This window comes from Heterodontus francisci, unplaced genomic scaffold (assembly GCF_036365525.1).
Source record: "Heterodontus francisci isolate sHetFra1 unplaced genomic scaffold, sHetFra1.hap1 HAP1_SCAFFOLD_307, whole genome shotgun sequence".
Classification (NCBI taxonomy): Eukaryota; Metazoa; Chordata; class Chondrichthyes; order Heterodontiformes; family Heterodontidae; genus Heterodontus; species Heterodontus francisci.
In genome coordinates this window covers 61,338-83,685 of record NW_027140855.1, presented here as the reverse complement: position 1 = coordinate 83,685, position 22,348 = coordinate 61,338, and the positions used below count along the sequence as shown (strand labels likewise).

Below are 22,348 nucleotides of genomic sequence, written 5' to 3'. Positions count from 1 at the left end.
GTGTCCTTGTTCAAAAGTCATTGCAAGTTAACATGCAGATGCAGCAAACAATTCGGAAGACAAATGGTATGTTGACATTTAATGCAATGGGATTTGAGTGCAGGAGTAAATAAACTTTCTGCAATTGTACAGAGCCTTTGTGAGACCACACCTGGATTATTGAGTACCGTTTTGGTCCCCTTACTTCAGGAAGGATATTCTTGCCATAGAGGGTGTGAAATGAAGGTTCATCAGATTGATCCTTTGGATAGCGAGGATGGCCTATGAGGAGAAATTGAGGAGACTGGACCTTTATTCTCCAGTGTTTAGAAAAAAATAAGAGGCCATTTCATTGAAGAATTCAAAATTCTTACAGGGCTCAACAGGGTAGATGCAAAAAGGATGTCACACCTGGCTGGGGGGTCTAGAACCAGGGGACACAGTCTCAGAACAAGAACTGAGATGAGGAGGAAGTTCTTCACCCAGATAGTAGTGAATCTTTGGAATTCTATAGCGTAGGGAGCCGTGGAGGCTCAAACACTGAGTAAGTTCAAGACAGTGATTTTTAGAAATGAAAGTTATTGAGGGGTATGACAATCATGCCAAGAAATGGTGTTGACGTAGAATATCAGCAATGTTCTAGATGAATGGTGGAGCAAGCTCGAGGGGCCAAGTGGCCTACTTCTGCTCCTATTTATGGTCTTCATATGGACTTGGTTGAGGTTCTGTATTAGTTTCAAGGGCTGTATGTTTGAGGGATTGCATTGGTTTCAGAGACAATTAATATGAGGGACTGTATGAGTTTGAGGTATTGCATTCGTTTGGCATGCTGTAATAGTTAGAAGGTCTGAATTAATTTGAAGTGCAGTGTTAGTTTGGGCAAAGCTACTAGTTTTAGGTCTTTATGAAGGACAGAACATCACTGCAGGGGTTCCTCAGGGTAGTGTCCTAGGCGCAAACATCTTCAGCTGCTTCATCAATGACCTTCCTTCAATCATAAGGTCAGAAGTGGGGATGTTCGCTGATGATTGCACAATGTTCAGCACCATTCGTGACTCCTCAGATACTGAAGCAGTCCATGTAGAAATGCAGCAAGACCTGGACAATATCCAGGCTTGGGCTGATAAGTGACAAGTAACATTCGCGCCACACCATCTCCAACAAGAGAGAATCTAACCATCTCCCCTTGACATTCAACGGCATTACCATCGCTGAATCCCCCACTATCAACATCCTAGGGGCTACCATTGACCAGAAACTAAACTGGAGTAGCCATATAAATACCTAGGCTACAAGAGCAGGTCAGAGGCTAGGAATCCTGAGGCGAGTAACTCACCTTCTGACTCCCCAAAGCCGGTCCACCATCTACAAGGCACAAGTCAGGAGTGTGATGGAATACTCTCCACTTGCCTGGATGGGTGCAGCTCCAACAACACTCAAGAAGCTCAACACCATCCAGGACAAAGCAGCCCACTTGATTGGCACCCCATCTACAAACATTCACTCCCTTCACCACCGACGCACAGTGGCAGCAGTGTGTGCCATCTACATGATGCACTGCAGCAATGCACCAAGGCTCCTTAGGCAGCACCTTCCAAACCCGCGACCTCTACCAACTAGAAGGACAAGAGCAGCAAATACATGGGAACACCACCACCTGCAAGTTCCCCTCCAAATCACACACCATCCTGACTTGGAACTATATCGCTATTCCTTCACTGTCGCTGGGTCAAAGTCCTGGAACTCCCTTCCTAACAGCACTGTGGGTGTACCTACCTCACATCGACTGCAGCGGTTCAAGAAGGCAGCTCACCACCACCTTCTCAAGGGCAATTAGGGATGGGCAATGAATGCTGGCCTGGCCAGCTACACCCACATCTCATGAATGAATTTAAAAAAATGAATCTGAGTGACTATTAGTTTGATGGTCCGCATTTTCAGATCTGTATCAGATTGAGGTGCTGCATTAGCTTTAGTGGCTGTATCAGTTTCAGGAACTGTAATAGTTTGAGTTGATGTATTAGTTTCAGGTGCTGGCAAAGTGAAAATATCAAAATAGAATTGCAATCAACAGAAAAGGGATCTGAAAGATATTCTACTGGCACATAAATAGTCTGTGAGTAGTAAGAGGAGGAGCTTCTTGGGGACAGAGAGGGTAATGTATGCTCACAGGAGAGGCACAAAGCTAATATACTTAATGAGTATTTTGTATCCGTGTTCACTAAGGAAATGGAGGCTGACAAAATATCAGTAGAAGCAGTGAGAGTAGAGGCAATGGGTTGGATAAAAATTGAGAGGGTAAGGTACTAAAAAGGTTGGTTCGGCTTAAGGTAGATAAGTCAACTGGTCCGGATGGCCTGCATCCCAGGTTGCTAAATGAAGTTGGGACGGGCTTGCTATAATCTCCCCTGGTTACGGGGGAGGTGCCAGAGGTTGGAGAGTAGCAAATGTGACACAAAGTAACAAGAAAGAGTGTCAGGACATTGCTAGTAACTGCAGGCCAGTTAGTTTAACATCACAAAATCACAGAAGAATCAGAGAATCGTTATAGTGCAGAAGGAGGACTTTTTGCCCATCGTGCCCACACCAGCTCTCTGAAAAAGCAACTCACTCAGTTCCATTCCCCTGCCTTCTCCCCATAACCCTGCAAATTTTTCCTTTCCGTATAACTGTCTAATTCCCTTTTGAATGTTTCAATTGAACCTGCCTCCAGGCAGTGCATTCCAGACGTTAACCAATCACTGTGTGAAAAAAAATTTTTTCATGGCACTGTTGCTTCTCTTACCAAATACTTTAAATCTCTGCCTCCTCGTTCGCGATCCTTTCACTAGTGGGAACAGTTTCTCTCTATCTACTCTGTCCAGACCCTTTTATTCCATGAGCCACAAGTTTGCTGACAAGTCTGTTGTGTGGCACTGTAATAAATGTTTTTTGAAAGTCCATGTACAACACATCAACAGCCTTGCCCTCATCAACCCTCTCTGTTGCCTCCTCAAAAAACTAAAGCAAGTTAGTTAAACATGATTTTCCCTGAAGAAATCCATGCTGGCTTTACTTAATTAACTCGCATTTGTCCATGTGACTATTGATTTTGTCCCAACTTATTTTTTCTAGAGGGGATGTGCGAGGCAAGTTCTTTACACAGAGGGTGGTGTGTGCCTGAAACTTGCTGTCGGGGGAGGTGGTGGAAGCAGGTACGGTAGCGACATTTAAGAGGCATCTTGACAAATACATGAATAGGATGGGAATAGAGGTGTGGTTTGACAGGTTTGCGGCTGCCTGCAATGAATTTGGCCTAAACATCAGCCTCAAGAAAACGAACATCACGGGGCAGGACGTCAGAAATGCTCCATCCATCAATATTGGCGACCACGCTCTGGAAGTGGTTCAAGAGTTCACCTACCTAGGCTCAACTATCACCAGTAACCCGTCTCTCGATGCAGAAATCAACAAGCGCATGGGTAAGGCTTCCACTGCTATGTCCAGACTGGCCAAGAGAGTGTGGGAAAATGGCGCACTGACACGGAACACAAAAGTCCGAGTGTATCAGGCCTGTGTCCTCAGTACCTTGCTCTATGGCAGCGAGGCCTGGACAACGTATGCCAGCCAAGAGCGACGTCTCAATTCATTCCATCTTCGCTGCCTTCGGAGAATACTTGGCATCAGGTGGCAGGACTATATCTCCAACACAGAAGTCCTTGAAGCGGCCAACACCCCCAGCTTATACACACTACTGAGTCAGCGGCGCTTGAGATGGCTTGGCCATGTGAGCCGCATGGAAGATGGCAGGATCCCCAAAGACACATTGTACAGCGAGCTCGCCACTGGTATCAGACCCACCGGCCGTCCATGTCTCTGCTATAAAGACGTCTGCAAACGCGACATGAAATCGTGTGACATTGGTCACAAGTCGTGGGAGTCAGTTGCCAGCATTCGCCAGAGCTGGCGGGCAGCCATAAAGACAGGGCTAAAATGTGGCGAGTCGAAGAGACTTAGTAGTTGGCAGGAAAAAAGACAGAGGCGCAAGGGGAGAGCCAACTGTGCAACAGCCCCGACAAACAAATTTCTCTGCAGCACCTGTGGAAGAGCCTGTCACTCTAGAATTGGCCTTTATAGCCACTTCAGGCGCTGCTTCACAAACCACTGACCACCTCCAGGCACTTATCCATTGTCTCTCGAGGTTCACAAGGAGGACGTGTTATCAATTTTGGAAAGTGTGAAAATAGATAAGTCCCCTGGGCCAGATTGGATTTATCCTAGGATTCTCTGGGAAGCCAGGGAGGAGATTGCAGAGCCTTTGTCCTTGATCTTTATGTCGTCATTGTCGACAGGAATAGTGCCGGAAGACTGGAGGAAAGCAAATGTTGTCCCCTTGTTCAAGAAGGGAAGTAGAGACAGCCCTGGTAATTATAGACCTGTGAGCCTTACTTCGGTTGTGGGTAAAATGTTGGAAAAGGTTATAAGAGACAGGATTTATAATCATCTTGAAAAGAATAAGTTCATTAGCGATAGTCAGCACGGTTTTGTGAAGGGTTTTGTGAGGTGCCTCACAAACCTTATTGAGTTTTTCGAGAAGGTGACCAAACAGGTGGATGAGGGTAAAGCAGTGGATGTGATGTATATGGATTTCAGTAAGGCGTTTGATAAGGTTCCCCACTGTAGGCTATTGCAGAAAATACGGAAGTATGGGGTTGAAGGTGATTTAGAGCTTTGGATCAGAAATTGTCTAGTGGAAAGAAGACAGAGGGTGGTGGTTGATGGCAAATGTTCATCCTGGAGTTTAGTTACTAGTGGTGTACCGCAAGGATCTGTTTTGGGGCCACTGCTGTTTGTCATTTTTATAAATGACCTGGAAGAGGGTGTAGAAGGGTGGGTTAGTAAATTTGCGGATGACACGAAGGTCGGTGGAGTTGTGGATAGTGCCGAAGGATGTTGTAGGGTACAGAGGGACATAGATAGGCTGCAGAGCTGGGCTGAGAGATGGCAAATGGAGTTTAATGCAGAAAAGTGTGAGGTGATTCACTTTGGAAGGAGTAACAGGAATGCAGAGTACTGGGCTAATGGGAAGATTCTTGGTAGTGTAGATGAACAGAGAGATCTTGGTAATATAATAGCAAAATACTGCGGGTGCTGGAAATCTGAAATAAAAACAAGAAATGCTGGAACCACTCAGCAGGTCTGGCAGCATCTGTGAAAAGAGAAGCAGAGTTAATGTTTCGGGTCAGTGACCCTTCTTCTCTAATATATTATATTAGAGAGATCTTGGTGTCCAGGTACATAAATCCCTGAAAGTTGCTACCCAGGTTAATAGGGCTGTTAAGAAGGCATATGGGGTGTTAGCTTTTATTAGTAGGGGGATCGAGTTTCGGAGCCACGAGGTCATGCTGCAGCTGTACAAAACTCTGGTGAGACCGCACTTGGAGTATTGCGTGCAGTTCTGGTCACCGCATTATAGGAAGGATGTGGAAGCTTTGGAAAGGGTGCAGAGGAGATTTACTAGGATGTTGCCTGGTATGGAGGGAAGGTCTTGCGAGGAAAGGCTGAGGGACTTGAGGTTGTTTTCGTTGGAGAGAAGGAGGAGGAGAGGTGACTTAATAGAGACATATAAGATAATCAAAGGGTTAGATAGGGTGGATAGTGAGCGTCTTTTTCCTCGGATGGTGATGGCAAACACGAGGGGACATAGCTTCAAGTTGAGGGGTGATAGATATCGGACAGATGTGAGAGGTAGTTTCTTTACTCAGAGAGTAGTAAGGGTGTGGAATGCCCTGCCTGCAGCAGTAGTAGACTCGCCAACTTTAAGGGCATTTAAGTGGTCATTGGATAGACATATGGATGAAAATGGAATAGTGTAGGTCGGATGGTTTCACAGTTCGGCGCAACATCGAGGGCCGAAGGGCCTGTACTGCGCTGTAATGTTCTAATTCTAATTCTTCTCATGCTCTCTGTTTGCTTCTCTTACTTGCTTTTTCACTTCACTTCAAGAGCTTCTATATTCAGCCTGGTTCTCGATAGTAATTTCTACCTGGCATCTATCATAAGCACACAGCTTCTCTAACTCTTTTGTCATCCAGGGAGCTCTGGATTTGTTTGTTGTACTTTTCTCCTTCGAAGCAACATACCTTGACTCTGCCTGAACTATCTCTTCTTTGAAGGTAGCCCATTGTTCATCCACCAGTTTTCCTGCAAGCTTTTGACTCCAAGTTGTTCACTGCAGCTCCATTCTTACCCCATTGAATTTGAACTTCCCCCAGTTAATTATTATTACCCTGAATTGCACTTTGTCATTTTCTATAGTCAGCTTAAAACTTATGATAAAATGATCACTATCTCCTAAATATCAATGATGGGTAATGTTTCAGAAACTATAATCAGGGCTAATATCAATGGCCAGCTAGAGGTTTGAGTTAATTAAGCATAACCAGCATGGACTTTAAACAGACGGATCATGCTTGACAAATCAAGTTGAATTTTTGATGAAGTAACAGAGAAGGTTACTGAAGAGAATGCAACGGATGTTTACATGGATTTTACGAAAGCGTTTGATAAGTTACCACATAAAAGACTGATTAAGAAAATTAAAACTCATGGAACAGGAGCGTCAGTGTCCAATTAGATAAAAAAAAGAAATGTCTAATGCACAGAAAACAGCGAATCGTAGTAAATGGCAATTTTGTGCTGACTAAGTCATGGTAGACAGCGGAGGTGCTGCAAACAACAGAGTGATATGACCCGCCAGCAGAAGGGCATAGATAGGCTTGCAGAATGGGCAGAGAGATGGCAGATGGAATTTAATGTGAGGTGATGAATTTTGGCAGAAGGAATAGGGAGAGGGAATATATACTTACTGGCACAGTTCTAAGCAATGTGCAGGAAGATCGGGACATCTGGGCGCATGACCGTCAATCTTTGAAGGGATGTGGGGGTCCTTGAGAGGATGCAGAGGAGATTTACCAGAATGGTTCCAGGGATGGAGAATTTTTTTAGTTACAAGGTTAGTTTGGAAAATCTGGGTGCATTCTCTTTGGAACAAAAAAGATTGAGGGGTGACTTAATCGATGTGCACGCGATTATGACAAGTTTCGATAAGTTAGACAAGCAAACACTGTTCCCATTAGCAAATGGTACAAGTACCAAGGGACACAGATTGAACGTTTTGGGCAAAAGATGCAGGAGGAACATGAGGAAGCACTTTATTTGCGCATTGGGTGGTAATGACCTGGAACTCACTGCCACAAGGGTGGTGCAAGCAAACACTATCAATGGCTTCAAATAGACTTGCAGGGCTACGGTGATCGAGCCGAGGAGTGTGACTGACTACAGAGCTCCATGGAGAGCCAACATGGACTCGATGGGCCATAAATGTCTCTATGACGCTATGAGGCTGTATTAGTTTGAGGGTCTGTATAATTTTCAGGAACTGTATTTGGTTAAGGTCTGTATTAGTTTGAAGGTCTGTATTAGTTTGAAGGTCTGTATTAGTTTGAAGGTCTGTATTAGTTTGAGGGTCTGTATTAGTTTGAGGGTCTGTATAATTTTCAGGAACTGTATTTGGTTAAGGTGTGTATTAGTTTGAAGGTCTGTATTAGTTTGAAGGTCTGTATTAGTTTGAAGGTCTGTATTAGCTTGAGGGTCTGTATCAGTTGAGGGTCTGTATTAGTTTGAGGGTCTGTATAATTTTCAGGAACTGTATTTGGTTAAGGTGTGTATTACTTTGAAGGTCTGTATTAGCTTGAGGGCCTGTGTTAGTTTGAGGGTCTGTATAATTTTCAGGAACTGTATTTGGTTAAGGTGTGTATTAGTTTGAAGGTCTGTATTAGCTTGAGGATCTGTATTAGCTTGAGAATCTGTATTAGCTTGAGGATCTGTATCAGTTTGAGGGTCTGTATCGGTTGAGGGTCTGTATCAGTTTGAGGGTCTGTAAAAGTTGAGGGGCTGTATCAGTTTGAGGAGCCATTTGTGCAATTTCCTTCTTCAATTGTCTTACTGAATGGTCACAGTTAAAGCCAGCAGCCACATCCCAGAATACAGTATAGCAGCCCTGAGAGGACACACTAACATTAGAAATTTAATTACTGAATGGTCACAGCAGAGTCAAAGCCATCACTGAATTAGTATGAGAAATACAGATGTGTGTGATGGCGTTTAAAGGAACATCACCATTGCTGGGAGAATACAACCTCTAATTATCATGAGTTAATTAATGTGATCAGAACCGTCCAGCTTCGTCTGGCATAATCTGTTCAGTTGCAACCTTAATGTCCCCTTGGAGTTCCTGCAAAGTATAAATGAAAGGCTCTGGGATTGTATCATCTCAGGGCTTAATACAGAGAGATTGCATGCAGCACGAAGGTAACAGATCGTTTGACACAGAAAATGCACCAGCCAATTAACAGTATCCAGAAAATATATTCTATTCTCCTTGCTGTCATTGGTGTTCCTGGTAAGTGGCTCTGATGATTGGAGTTGTGTAAATATGTGCATGAGCTTATCCCTGGTTTTCGTCCGTGGCTGATAACCTTAATGTTGGTGTACTGGTAACTGTTATATAGACACCCGATCAGTGATACCATTTCATTGTCAAATTTCCTGATATATCTCCGCAGTTTTTTTTGCATTACCTCAACTGAAATTAAGCCTTGGTTTGTAGCTCACAGTCTTGCTGTTCTATCAAGACATTGCCTCCACTTAAATATTGTGTACTGTTGAATAAGACCTCAGTGCAAGAACATTTCTGAGGGAAGATATTACTGGTAGTATCTGGCACCGTAATATTGCACTGACTCTCACAGCTAACTTTGCTGAAGTTGTTCCCATCCTATTTCCTTTAGGAGTCTATTCCATTCTCCCCTTCTTCTCACCTTCCAGTCCAAACACCTCCATATGCAATACTTAATCCTTTGCCACCATGACCAGCTAAAACCAACACCAAAAAGATCTTCTCATCCCTTCCTGTCCCCACACCACTTGCAACACATCAGTTCACACTTTTGTCATCTCCATCATCCAGTTTCACTCCTCGCCAGCACCTTCCCGTACAAGTGCAGTAGATGCAACATCTGCCCTTTCACATCCTTCCTTCCCACCATCCAAGGTCTCAAACACTCCATACAGGTGGAACAGTGGTTTACTTCTGTACTTCCTCCAATGTAGTTACTGTATTCAGTGCCCACCATGCAGTCTCTTGTACCTTGGAAATGACATAATGCAGATTGCCTGATTGATTTGCTGAAAACTTCCATTATGTCTGCAAACAGGACCATGAGATTCGGTAACCTGCCCCTTTAATTTCGCTGTGACTGCTCGATCCTCGGCCTCCTGAACTGTTCCACTTTTAAGCTCATTGAGGTTGAACACCATATTTCTCGATTGGCTCCTTTACACACTGATGCATTCAACACTGATATTCAAAGCTTCAGATCATAACCACTGCTATTTTCCTGGATGACCATTGCTTGTAATGGATGGTGGCTACACCAGAGTACTGGACTGAGGTATGGGCTGGTGCTTGAGGTAAGGGTCCCCAACCTGTACACGGCAAACTGGCTGGTCCTGATACCTAGTGTCTACCCAACTTTCTTCACCACTTTCCTGGGCTATGGAGGCCTTCTCCTTGACCATGTTTAAGAAGTGTTCATCCACTCTGTTCATTTGCTGGAAGCATTAATTCTTCCTGAAGATCAATCATCTTTTCCTTCAATTGTTCGATTCTCCTTGCACCATCAGCCCGTTTATAGCTGAATCACTCCTGCCCTCCACTGGATCACACGCTTCATTCTATGCTCCTCCTGCCCAACTTTCCTAAGACTTTATCATTGCTTCAAAACTTTTAATTTCAAATAACTTCCAATTTTGATGAAGGTTTCTCGACTTGAAACGTTGGCTGGAATTTTATGCCCCACTCTGGGAGTGGATTGGGAGGCGGAGTGAGGGAGAATGGGGTGTAATGCCCATCCACTCTCGCTGGCATCTTACCAGTGGTGGCGTGCAGGTGGCAAAGACCATGCCCTGAGACCTTTGAGTGGCAAATTAGTATCCACTTAAGGGTCACTGCCTGCTGTCACTGGTGATATACCAGCTCCGGAGGGGCAATTTACCAATAAAACTAGGCGGCTTCCTTGCAAGCTGGGGGAATGCTCTTGATCGCCCACCCAAGCTGAATGCACTGCCCCTGCTGGAACAGCCTGCTCCCTCTCCATTGACACCATCTACCGCAGCACCCCACCCCCCTACCACCCCCAGCCGGCACCCCCCGCCTCACCGGGGCCTGGTCGATTGGTCCCAGTGAGCTCTGAACCCTGCTTCCAAGGCCGGTTTCCATGATGCCTCTTCTCGCCCGGTGCAGATCCCAGCAGAGGGCAGCATTTCCGGTGGTGGGTTGGGAATGTGAACCCTCTGATTGGCAAGCAACTCTTGGAGGCAGGACATCCTGCCCTGGTGGGGCAGAAGCCCCGATTGCATGCAATTAATTGCCTGAGCCACGCAAAATACATTCGGAGCAGAGAAACAGGCCCTTCGGCCCACTACGTCCATACTGACCATAATTCCTATCTATACTAATCCCATCTCCCTGCATTAATTCCATATCCCTCTATGCCTTGCTCATTCAGGTACCTGTCCAGATGCCTCTTAAATGTCGCTACTGTTCCTGCCTCCACCACCTCCTTGGGCAGCTCATTCCAGATACCCACTATTCTTTGTGTGAAAGATTTACCCCTTTGATCCCCTTTAAACCTCCTCCCTCTCACCTTAAATCTATGCCCTCTAGTTTTAGTCACCCCTACCATGGGAAACAGACTCTGGCTATCTACCCTATCTATGTCTCTCATAATTTTATATACCTCGATCATGTTCCCTCTCAGCCTCCTTCGCTCCAAGGAAAACAGACCCAGCCTATCCAATCTCTCTTTATAACTCAAGCCCTCCAAACCAGGCAACATCCTTGTGAATCTTTTCTGCACCCTCGCTAGCTTAATCACATCTTTCCTGTAGTGTGGCGACCAGAACTGCACACAGTACTCCAAATGCGGCCTAACCAACATTATGTACAACTGTAAAATGACGTCCCAACTCTTGTACTCAATGCCTCAGCCGATGAAGGCAAGCATGCCATACGCCTTCTTCACCACCCTGTCTTCCTGTGTTGCCACTTTCAGGGAACTATGTACTTGCACCCCAAGGTCTCTCTGCTCAACAACCCTCCCCAGGGCCCTGCCATTCACTGTATATGTCCAGCCCTGGTTTAACTTCCCAAAATGCATCACTTCACACTTGTCTGCATTAAATTCCATTTGCCAATCCCTTGCCCACTTTCCCAGTTGATCTATATCCTGTTGTAACCTTAGACAACCTCCTTCACTGTCCACTATACCACTAATGTTGGTGTCATCTGCAAACGTACTCCTCATGCCCCTAACATTCACATCCAAGTCATTAATATATACGACAGACATCAGAGGGCCCAGCACCGATCCCTGCGGCACACCAATGGTCACTGACCTCCATTCTGAAAAACAACCCTCCACTACCACACTCTACCTCCTATCACCAAGCCAATTGTGTATCCAATTTGCTAGCTCACCCTGGATCCCATGTGTTGAACCTTCTGGATCAGCCTACCATGCGGGACCTTGTCAAAGGCCTTGCTAAAGTCCATGTAAACAACGTCCATCGCCCTGTCCTCGTCAATCCTCTTGGTCACCTCCTCAAAAAACTCAATCAAATTCGTGAGATATGATTTTCCACGCACAAAGCCATGCTGACTATCCCTAATCAGACCATGCCTTTCCAGATGCATATAAATCCTGTCTCTCAGAATCCCTTCCAATAACTTTCCCACCACTGATGTAAGGTTCACCGGCCTGTAGTTCCCTGGCTTATCCCTGCTGCCCTTCTTAAATAAAGGCACAACATCAGCTATCCTCCAGTCTTCCAATACCTCACCCGTGGCTAATGATGATACAAAAATCTCTGCCAGGGCCCCAGCAATCTCCTCCCTTGCTTCCCATACCATCCGAGGATACACCTGGTCAGGCCCTGGGGATTTATCCACCTTAATGCGTTTCAAAACCTCCAACACCTCCTCCTTTGTAATGTTGATATGCTCCAGGATATTGCTGTTCCCTTCCTTGAACTCACTAGCTTCCATGGCCTTCTCCACGGTAAATACGGACGAGAAATATTCATTTAAGAACTCGCCCATTTCCTGTGGCTCCACACATAGATTACCACACTGATCCTTAAGGGGACCTACTCTCTCCCTGACTATCCTTTTACTCTTAATATACTGATAGAATCTTTTAGGATTCTCTTTTATCTTATCTGCTAGGAAAATCTCATGGCCCCTTTTCGCCCTCCTAATTTCCTTCTTAAGTGTACTCCTACATACCCTATAGTCTTCGAGGGACTCATAGAACATAGAACATTACAGCGCAGTACAGGCCCTTCAGCCCTCGATGTTGCGCCGACCTGTGAAACCATCTGACCTACACTATTCCATTTTCATCCATATGTCTATCCAATGACCACTGAAATGCCCTTAAAGTTGGCGAGTCTACTACTGTTGCAGGCAGGACATTCCACGCCCCTACTACTCTCTGTGTAAAGAAACTACCTCTGACATCTGTCCTATATCTATCACCCCTCAACTTAAAGCTATGTCCCCTCGTGTTTGCCCTCACCATCCGAGGAAAAAGGCTCTCACTATCCACCCTGTCCAACCCTCTGATTATCTTATATGTCTCTATTAAGTCACCTCTCCTCCTCCTCTCTAACGAAAACAACCTCAAGTCCCTCAGCCTTTCCTCGTAAGACCTTCCCTCCATACCAGGCAACATCCGAGTAAATCTCCTCTGCACCTTTTCCAAAGCTTCCACATCCTTCCTATAATGCGGTGACCAGAACTGCACGCAATACTCCAGGTGCGGCCGCACCAGAGTTCTGTACAGCTGCAGCATGACCTCGTGGCTCCGAAACTCGATCCCCCTACTAATAAAAGCTAACACACCATATGCCTTCTTAACAGCCCTATTAACCTGGGTGGCAACTTTCAGGGATTTATGTACCTGGACACCAAGATCTCTCTGCTCATCTACACTACCAAGAATCTTCCCATTAGCCCAGTATTCTGCAATCCTGTTACTCCTTCCGAAGTGAATCACCTCACACTTTTCCGCATTAAACTCCATTTGCCATCTCTCAGCCCAGCTCTGCAGCCTATCTATGTCCCTCTGTAACCTTCAACATCCTTCGGCACTATCCACAACTCCACCGACCTTCGTGTCATCTGCAAATTTACTAACCCACCCTTCTACACCCTCTTCCAGGTCATTTATAAAAATGACAAACAGCAGTTTTTAGTTTAGAGATACAGCACTTTGGTGATAGTGATCACAATTCGGTTAGGTTTACCTTAGCGATGGGCAGGGACAGGTATATACCGCAGGGCAAGAATTATAACTGGGGGAAAGGAAATTATGATGCGATTAGGCAAGATTTAGGATGCGTAGGATGGGGAAGGAAACTGCAGGGGATGGGAACAATCGAAATGTGGAGCTTATTCAAGGAGCAGCTACTGCGTGTCCTTGATAAGTATGTACCTGTCAGGCAGGGAGGAAGTTGTCGTGCGAGGGAGCCGTGGTTTACTAAAGAAGTTGAAGCGCTTGTCAAGAGGAAGAAGAAGGCTTATGTTAGGATGAGACGTGAAGGCTCAGTTAGGGCGCTTGAGAGCTACAAGCTAGCCAGGAAGGATCTAAAGGGAGAGCTAAGAAGAGCAAGGAGAGGACACGAGAAGTTATTGGTGGATCGGATCAGGGAAAACCCTAAGGCTTTCTATAGGTATATCAGGAACAAAAGAATGACTAGAGTTAGATTAGGGCCAATCAAGGATAGTAGTGGGAAGTTGTGTGTGGAATCAGAGGAGATAGGGGAAGTGTTAAATGAATATTTTGCGTCAGTATTTACAGTAGAGAAAGAAAATGTTGTTGAGAATACTGAGATTCAGACTACTAGGCTAGATGGGATTGAGGTTCACAAGGAGGAGGTGTTAGCAATTTTGGAAAGTGTGAAAATAGATAAGTCCCCTGGGCCAGATGGGATTTATCCTAGGATTCTCTGGGAAGCTAGGGAGGAGATTGCAGAGCCTTTGTCCTTGATCTTTATGTCGTCATTGTCGACAGGAATAGTGCCGGAAGACTGGAGGATTGCAAATGTTGTCCCCTTGTTCAAGAAGGGGAGTAGAGACAGCCCTGGTAATCATAGACCTGTGAGCCTTACTTCGGTTGTGGGTAAAATGTTGGAAAAGGTTATAAGAGACAGGATTTATAATCATCTTGAAAAAAATAAGTACATTAGAGATAGTCAGCACGGTTTTGTGACGGGTAGGTCGTGCCTCACAAACCTTATGGAGTTTTTCGAGAAGGTGACCAAACAGGTGGATGAGGGTAAAGCAGTGGATGTGGTGTATATGGATTTCAGTAAGGCATTTGATAAGGTTCCCCACGGTAGGCTATTGCAGAAAATACGGAAGTATGGGGTTGAAGGTGATTTAGAGCTTTGGATCAGAAATTGGCTAGTGGAAAGAAGACAGAGGGTGGTGGTTGATGGCAAATGTTCATCCTGGAGTTTAGTTACTAGTGGTGTACTGCAAGGATCTGTTTTGGGGCCACTGCTGTTTGTCATTTTTATAAATGACCTGGAAGAGGGTGTAGAAGGGTGGGTTAGTAAATTTGCAGATAACACTAAGGTCGGTGGAGTTGTGGATAGTGCCGAAGGATGTTGTAGGGTACAGAGAGACATAGATAGGCTGCAGAGCTGGGCTGAGAGATGGCAAATGGAGTTTAATGCGGAAAAGTGTGAGGTGATTCACTTTGGAAGGAGTAACAGGAATGCAGAGTACTGGGCTAATGGGAAGATTCTTGGTAGTGTCGATGAACAGAGAGATCTTGGTGTCCAGGTGCATAAATCCCTGAAGGTTGCTAACCAGGTTAATAGGGCTGTTAAGAAGGCATATGGTGTGTTAGCTTTTATTAGTAGGGGGGTCGAGTTTCGGAGCCACGAGGTCATGCTGCAGCTGTACAAAACTCTGGTGAGACCGCACCTGGAGTATTGCGTGCAGTTCTGGTCACCGCATTATAGGAAGGATGTGGAAGCTATGGAAAGGGTGCAGAGGAGATTTACTAGGATGTTGCCTGGTATGGAGGGAAGGTCTTACGAGGAAAGGCTGAGGGACTTGAGGTTGTTTTCGTTGGAGAGAAGGAGGAGGAGAGGTGACTTAATAGAGACATATAAGATAATCAGCGGGTTAGATAGGGTGGATAGTGAGCGTCTTTTTCCTCGGATGGTGATGGCAAACACGAGGGGACATAGCTTCAAGTTGAGGGGTGATAGATATAGGACAGATGTGAGAGGTAGTTTCTTTACTCAGAGAGTAGTGGGGGCGTGGAACGCCCTGCCTGCAGCAGTAGTAGATTCGCCAACTTTAAGGGCATTTAAGTGGACATTGGATAGACACATGGATGAAAATGGAATAGTGTAGGTCAGATGGTTTCACAGGTCGGCGCAACATCGAGGGCCGAAGGGCCTGTACTGCGCTGTAATGTTCTAATTCTAATTCACTGAAACAGGCCCTTCGGCCCACCAAGTCTGTGCCAACCATCAACCACCCATTTATACTAATCCTACACTAATCCCATATTCCTACCACATCCCCATCTGTCCCTATGTATTTCCCTACCACCTACCTATACTAGGGGCAATTTATAATGGCCAATTTACCTACCAACCTGCAAGTCTTTTGGCTTGTGGGAGGAAACTGGAGCACCCGGAGAAAACCCATGCAGACACAGGGAGAACTTGCAAACTCCACACAGCCATACCCAGAATTTAACCCGGGTCGCTGGAGCTGTGAGGCTGCGGTGCTAACCACTGCGCCACTGTGCCGCCAGTGATCCCAGCTGCCTATACCTGACCTATGCCTCCTTCTTTGACCTGACCAGACCCTCAATATCCCTCGTCAGCCAAGGTTCACTAAACTTGCCAGCCTTGCCCTTCCATCGAGCAGGAACATTCCGGCCCTGAACTCTTCCTATCTCATTTTTAAAAGCCTCCCACTTGCCAGATGTCCCTTTACCTATAAACAGCCTCTCCCATTCAGCTTTTGAGAGTTCCTGTCTGATGCCATCGAAATTAGCCTTCCCCCAATTTAGGACTTCAACCTGAAGACCAGTCCTATCCTTTTCCATAACTATCTTGAAGCTAATAGCGTTATGGTCACTGGTCCCAAAGTGCTCCCCCATTGAAACATCAACCACCTGCCCAGCCTCATTTCCTAAGAGGAGGTCAAGGGTGCCGTTTCCTGCTCCCGCCCCGAACTAAAAAACTTTATCAACTTTGCTTCCAATTTCCACCCTTCACTCACCTTTACATGGTCCATCTCTGACACTTCCCTTCCCTTCCTCGACTTCTCTGTCTCCATCTCTGGGGATAGGTTGTCTACCAATATCCATTCTAAGCCCACTGACTCCCACAGCTACCTCGACTGCACTTCTTCACACCCTACCTCCTGTAAGGACTCCATTCCATTTTCCCAGTTTCTCCGTCTCCGACGCATCTGCTCTGATGATGCTACCTTCCATGACGGTGCTTCTGATATGACCTCCTTTTTCCTCAACCGAGGATTTCCCCCCACTGTGGTTGACAGGGCCCTCAACCGTGTCCAACCCATTCCCCGCACCTCTACCCTCACCCCTTCCCCTCCCTCCCAGAACCGTGACAGGGTTCCCCTTGTCCTCACTTTTCATCCCACCAGCCTCCATATCCAAAGGATCATCCTCCGCCATTTTCGCCACCTCCAGCGTGATGCCACTACCAGTCGCATCTTCCCCTCCCTTCCCCTGTCAGCATTCCGAAGGGATCGTTCCCTCCGCGACACCCTGGTCCACTCCTCCATTACCCCCACCACCTCGTCCCCGTCCCAGGGCACCTTCCCTTGCAATCGCAGGAGGTGTAATACCTGCCCATTTACCTCCTCTCTCCTCACTATCCCAGGCCCCAAACACTCCTTTCAGGTGAAGCAGCGATTTACTTGTACTTCTTTCAATGTAGTATACTGTATTCGCTGCTCACAGTGTGGTCTCCTCTACATTGGGGAGACCAAGCGCAGACTGGGTGACCGCTTTGCAGAACATTTCCGCTCAGTCTGCAAGCAGGACCCTGAGCTTCCGGTTGCTTGCCATTTCAACACTCCCCCCTGCTCTTGTGCTCACATCTCTGTCCTGGGATTGCTGCAGTGTTCCAGTGAACATCAACGCAAGCTCGAGGAACAGCATCTCATCTACCGATTAGGCACACTACAGCCTGCCGGACTGAACATTGAGTTCAATAATTTCAGAGCATGACAGCCCCCCACTTTACTTTCATTTTTAGTTATTTTTTCTTCCTTTTTTTTACATTCCTTTTTACATTTTTTACAATCTTTTTTTGCATTTATTTCATTTCATCTTAGTTTGTTCAGTTTGCTTACCCACTGTTTTTTTCAGGTTGTTTTTCTTCAGGTTTGCACTTGCTGCTGTTCAATATTCAGTGTATTCACACCTAATCTGTACTAATGCTTTGTCTTTCAACACACCATTAACATATTGTTTGCCTTTGCTCCGTGACCTTTTGGTCAGCTATGTGGCCTGGTCCAATCTGCACCTTCTCCTTTGTTATCTCTTGCCCAACCCCCACCTCACTTGTTTATAATCTGTGACTTTTCTAATATTTGTCAGTTCCGAAGAAGGGTCACTGACCCAAAACGTTAGCATCTGTGGAAAGAGAAGCAGAGTTGCCAGACCTGCTGAGTGATTCCAGCATTTCTTGTTTTTGTTGTTGTAGCCCTTTCTCTAGTCGGGCTTTCCACAGACTGCTTCAGAAAACTATCCTGGACTCACTTAACAAATTCTTCTCCATCTGATCCCTTAGCAGTCAGGCAGTCCCAGTCAATATTAGGGAAGTTAAAATCACCTACTTTTACACTCCATAATTCGTACACCGATCTGTGATTTCCCTAAATATATGCTCCTCCACTTCTCTTTGACTATTGGGGGCCTATAGTATAATTCCATCAAAGTGATCACGCCTTTCTTATTTCTAAGTTCTACCCATATGGCCTCGCTGGACATTCCCCCTGGGATATCCTCTCTAAGTACTGCCATGATGTCCTCCCTAATCAATAGTGCAACTCCCCCTCCTCTCTTACCTCCACCTCTGTCACGCCGGAAAGATCGGTACCCCGGAATATTGAGCTGCCAGTCCTTCCCATCCCTCAATCACGTTTCCGTAATAGCAATAATATCACAAACCCATGTACCGATCCATGCTCTGAGTTCATTGGCCTCACCTGTAAGGCTTCTTGCATTAAAGTAAATGCAGTTTAGCCTACCAGACCTTCCATGCTCCCTGTCCTGCCCCTGCCTGGTCTGCCTACTGGACTTGCTTGCTTTAACCTCTCCATTTGCCTCAACTATCTCATCTGAGAGACTACTACTTTGGGTCCCACCCCCCTGCAAGACTAGTTTAAACCCTCCCGAGTAGTGCTAGCAAACCTTCCCGCAAGGATATTGGTCCCCCTCCAGTTTAGATGCAACCTGTCATTCTTGTACAGGTCACCTCTGCACCAGAAAAGATCCCAATGATCCAAGTCACTGAAGCCCTCCCGCCTGCACCAGCTCTTCAGCCACGCATTCATTTGCCTAATCCTCCTATTCCTACCCTCACTAGCATGTGGCACAGGGAGTAATCCTGAGATTACAACCCTAGAGGACCTGCTTTTTAACCTTCTGCCTAACTCCCTATATTCACTTTGCAGGACCTCATCTTTTTTCCTGCCTATGTCGCTGGTACCAATATGGACCATGACCTCTGGCTGCTCACCCTCCCCTTTACGAATGTCCTGCAGCCGCTCCGAGACATCCTTGACCCGAGCACCAGGGAGACAACATACCATCCTGGAGTCTCGTTTGCGGCCACAGAAACACCTATCTGCACCCCTTACAATAGAATCCCCTATCACTATAGCTCTTCCAACCCTTTTCCTCCCCTGCTGTGCAGCAGAGCCCTCTGTGGTGCCACGAACTTGGCCGTTCCTGCTTTCCCCTGGGAGGTCATCCCCCCCAACAGTATCCAAAGCGGTATATCTGTTTGAGAGGGGGATGGTCACAGGGGACTCCTGCAGTACCTGCCTGTGCCTACTACTCCGCCTGGTGGTCACCCATCTCTTTTCTGCCTGTACAGTCATTACCTGTGGTGTGACCACCTCGTTAAACGTGCTATCCACGACTTTCTCAGCATTGCTTTTTTTTCAAAACTCCGGCGCGCTGGAAGAGGTCCGACTGCTCTCACACAAGTCCGCTCTGCTCCTCTCCGCTCCCCTCCCGGAAGGTAAGAGACTGGGCCTCTTCTACCTGTTCACTCCTTTTATCAGATTTGGAGCATGCTCAGCATTTTGATGTTGCTTAGATCTGGATATAAACAGCAGCAGATATATTGGCAGGTGGTAGAGAGTGAGGCCAGAGATTCTGCATGTTATGATGTTTGAATGTGTGTCTTTAGGTTCCCCACTCGGAAGTAAGCCTGATAGGCTTGGGTTCCAGTCACACGAGGAGGACAGTGGAGCAGGCCACGAGACAAAGTATGTCCCAACCATTATCCGAGGGGGTGTTGTTCAATAGGGCGCTGTCCAATCCCCAACTCCTGGGTGTTCGCCTATCCTGAACGAGTATCCCAATCCGCTTGGAACGTCCAATCCCAGGAAAGTCCAATCCTAGAAACTGGGTTGTTGCAAATCCCAGGCAGGCTGGAAGTTGGTTCGACTGTTGGGGGGGGTCCGGTCCATGACCCAATAATGGAGGTCTCGATCCGGGTTTTTGATTCACCCCCAGATCGCGGAGGGATTGCAATCCACGGAAGGGGAAAGCCGATTGTCAATCCGAAGTGCCTATGTGCGAAGTCTAGCATCTGATGGAGAAACCTGCCCCGTCAATGTTAAACCTGTAAAGCAGGTTAAATTAGAGGCTTGAAACCTCATTAAAATATTTAACATGCTGACCTGACTCCTGGGCGTGATTGATGTTCCCCTCCCGTCCCTCCTCCGTTGGACCTGGAAGTGGGCAATTTGGAGGTGGGTTGAGTTTCTGGTTGAGATTTTTAAGTTTTGAACACTGACCCTATTCTAACTCAAACATTCTTGGTGTTACACTCGAGCCCTCACTGTCTGGGCCCAGAGCTGGAGAATGTCTGATCAATAATTTCTAGTCTCTTTTCCCTTCTCTTACAGTTAATTTACTGGCGATTGTGATCCTGTCCCGGGGAAAGTGCGGACTCTCCATCTGCACCACTCGTTACCTGGTGGCCATGGCAACGGCGGATCTACTGTTCATCATCACTGATGTCATACTGGGGCGGATCAGTTATTACTATTTTCCGGGATCTTTCCTGGACATCACCCCTGTGTGCAGTGTTATCGCTGCCCTCCGTTATGAAGCCACAGACTGTTCTGTCTGGTTCACCGTCACTTTCTCCTTTGATCGATTTGTGTCTATTTGTTGCCAGAAGCTGAAAATTAAATATTGCACTGAGAAAACTGCGGCTGTGGTTCTAGCAACAACCTGCATTCTGCTCTGTTTACAAAACATCCCCTTCTTCTTTGTATATGAACCTGGAGAGATTATCGACAATGTACCGTGGGGTTGTTATATAATGTCAAGCTATTATACTGAGCCTGCATGTATGGTATTTGACTGGTTTGATATCATTTTAACCCCATTGCTCCCATTCACTTTAATCCTTTTGCTCAATGGTCTGACAGTCAGACACATTTTAGTGGCCAGTCGAGTCCGTAAGGGACTGAGGGGTCAGAGCAAGGGAGAGAATCGCAGTGACCCAGAGATGGAGAGCAGAAGGAAGTCTATGATTTTACTCTTCACCATATCCGGCAGTTTCATACTTCTGTGGTTGATGTTTGTTATATATTTCTTAACTTGTAATATTTCAGGGTTAAATCTTGAGGATTACACTCATCCTTTCTATATCTACGGACAAGTCGGATTGATGCTTCAGGTTCTAAGTTGCTGCACAAACACATTTATTTACGGGGCAACGCAATCAAAGTTCAGAGTGCAGGTCAAAAATGTGGTGAAATATCCGGTTACATTAATTATTCAATTAATTAATAAACAAAACCACTGAAAGCAGTCGAGCAGTGGGTCCCACAGTTTCTAGTTCATGAATGTACAAGAGCCGACAGCCCCGCTGCCTCAGCTTGGTGGCTGCTCAGATGGAGGAGGCTGAGTAACTACCTGGTCCCCATTTCAGTTGATAACGGTTCTCTCCCCTCAGCTTCTGTTAGTCTTTCCCTTAAAATCTGCTGTCATCAAACCTCTCCTGAATAAAACAATCATTGACTCCTCTGTCCATGGAATGATCCTATCTCTAACCTCTCTTTCCTCTCTAAAATCCTTGCAGGCATTGCCATCTCACAATTCCATGCTTGTCGTTCTTGGATGTGCCTATTTGAATCCATCCAATCAGTTTTCGCCTGCCACGGTCGCAGAATGGCTCTAATTATAGTGCCAGGGCATCTGTTAGAGGATCTGGTGTTCCGGGGCTCTGCAAGGGCATCTGGGATTCTGGGAGCTCTGCAAGGAAATAAGTGACGCTTTGGGTGTGGTGCGGGTTGGTAACTGCTATATGATGGGTCTGTTAGCTCACACTGCTGGAACAGAGGGTGGGTCATCATCAATGTTGAGCTCTGAAGTCCATCAGTGAATCTGCCGACAGAATTGGCACAGCCTCAGGTGCCAAGTCAGGAAGCCAGAAGGGTTCAGCAAATCGAAAAAGCAAAAGACAGCTCATCATGGTGTCCATTCACAGAGTGAAATAAAGGCTCATCTTAATACCTCAACTCTCTCAATTCCTTTCCATTTGTGGTTGCCTCTGAGCGGCTGCAACGTCGCTAGTGACCAGAGTGAATCATATGTTAATGAGGGCTCTCATCACATTGGCATCACCCGAAGGGGGAAGGGGGAGGTCAGCAGCTCAACATTAAGGTATAATGGCACTTGGTTTTCAGACAATGAAGCCTAATGATTTGAACAAAGAATCTTGCAATTATTTGCAGAAAGAAACATACATTTCACCCGTGATTTTTTTTACGATTCTTTCAGGGGATGTGGACCTCAATGGCTAGGCCAACATTTATTGCCCATCCCTAACTGCCATTAAAAAAGTGATGGTGAGCTGCCTTCCAGAATCGCTGCAGTCCACGTAGGGTACGTACACCCAAAGTGCGGTTAGGAAGGGAGTCCTCGGATTTTGACTCAGCGACAGTGAA

The 22,348-nt window shown here is 46.2% G+C and overlaps 1 protein-coding gene across 1 annotated transcript; it reads left to right on the top strand.

Moving 5' to 3' along the window:
* Positions 1-9,423: 9,423 nt before the first annotated feature.
* Positions 9,424-21,204, top strand: LOC137361269 (probable G-protein coupled receptor 139). The gene is made up of 3 exons (XM_068026156.1): positions 9,424-9,492; positions 19,570-19,648; positions 20,294-21,204. Exons 1-3 carry the CDS (start codon positions 9,424-9,426, stop codon positions 21,202-21,204), a joined length of 1,059 nt encoding a protein of 352 aa, XP_067882257.1.
* Positions 21,205-22,348: the final 1,144 nt, after the last annotated feature.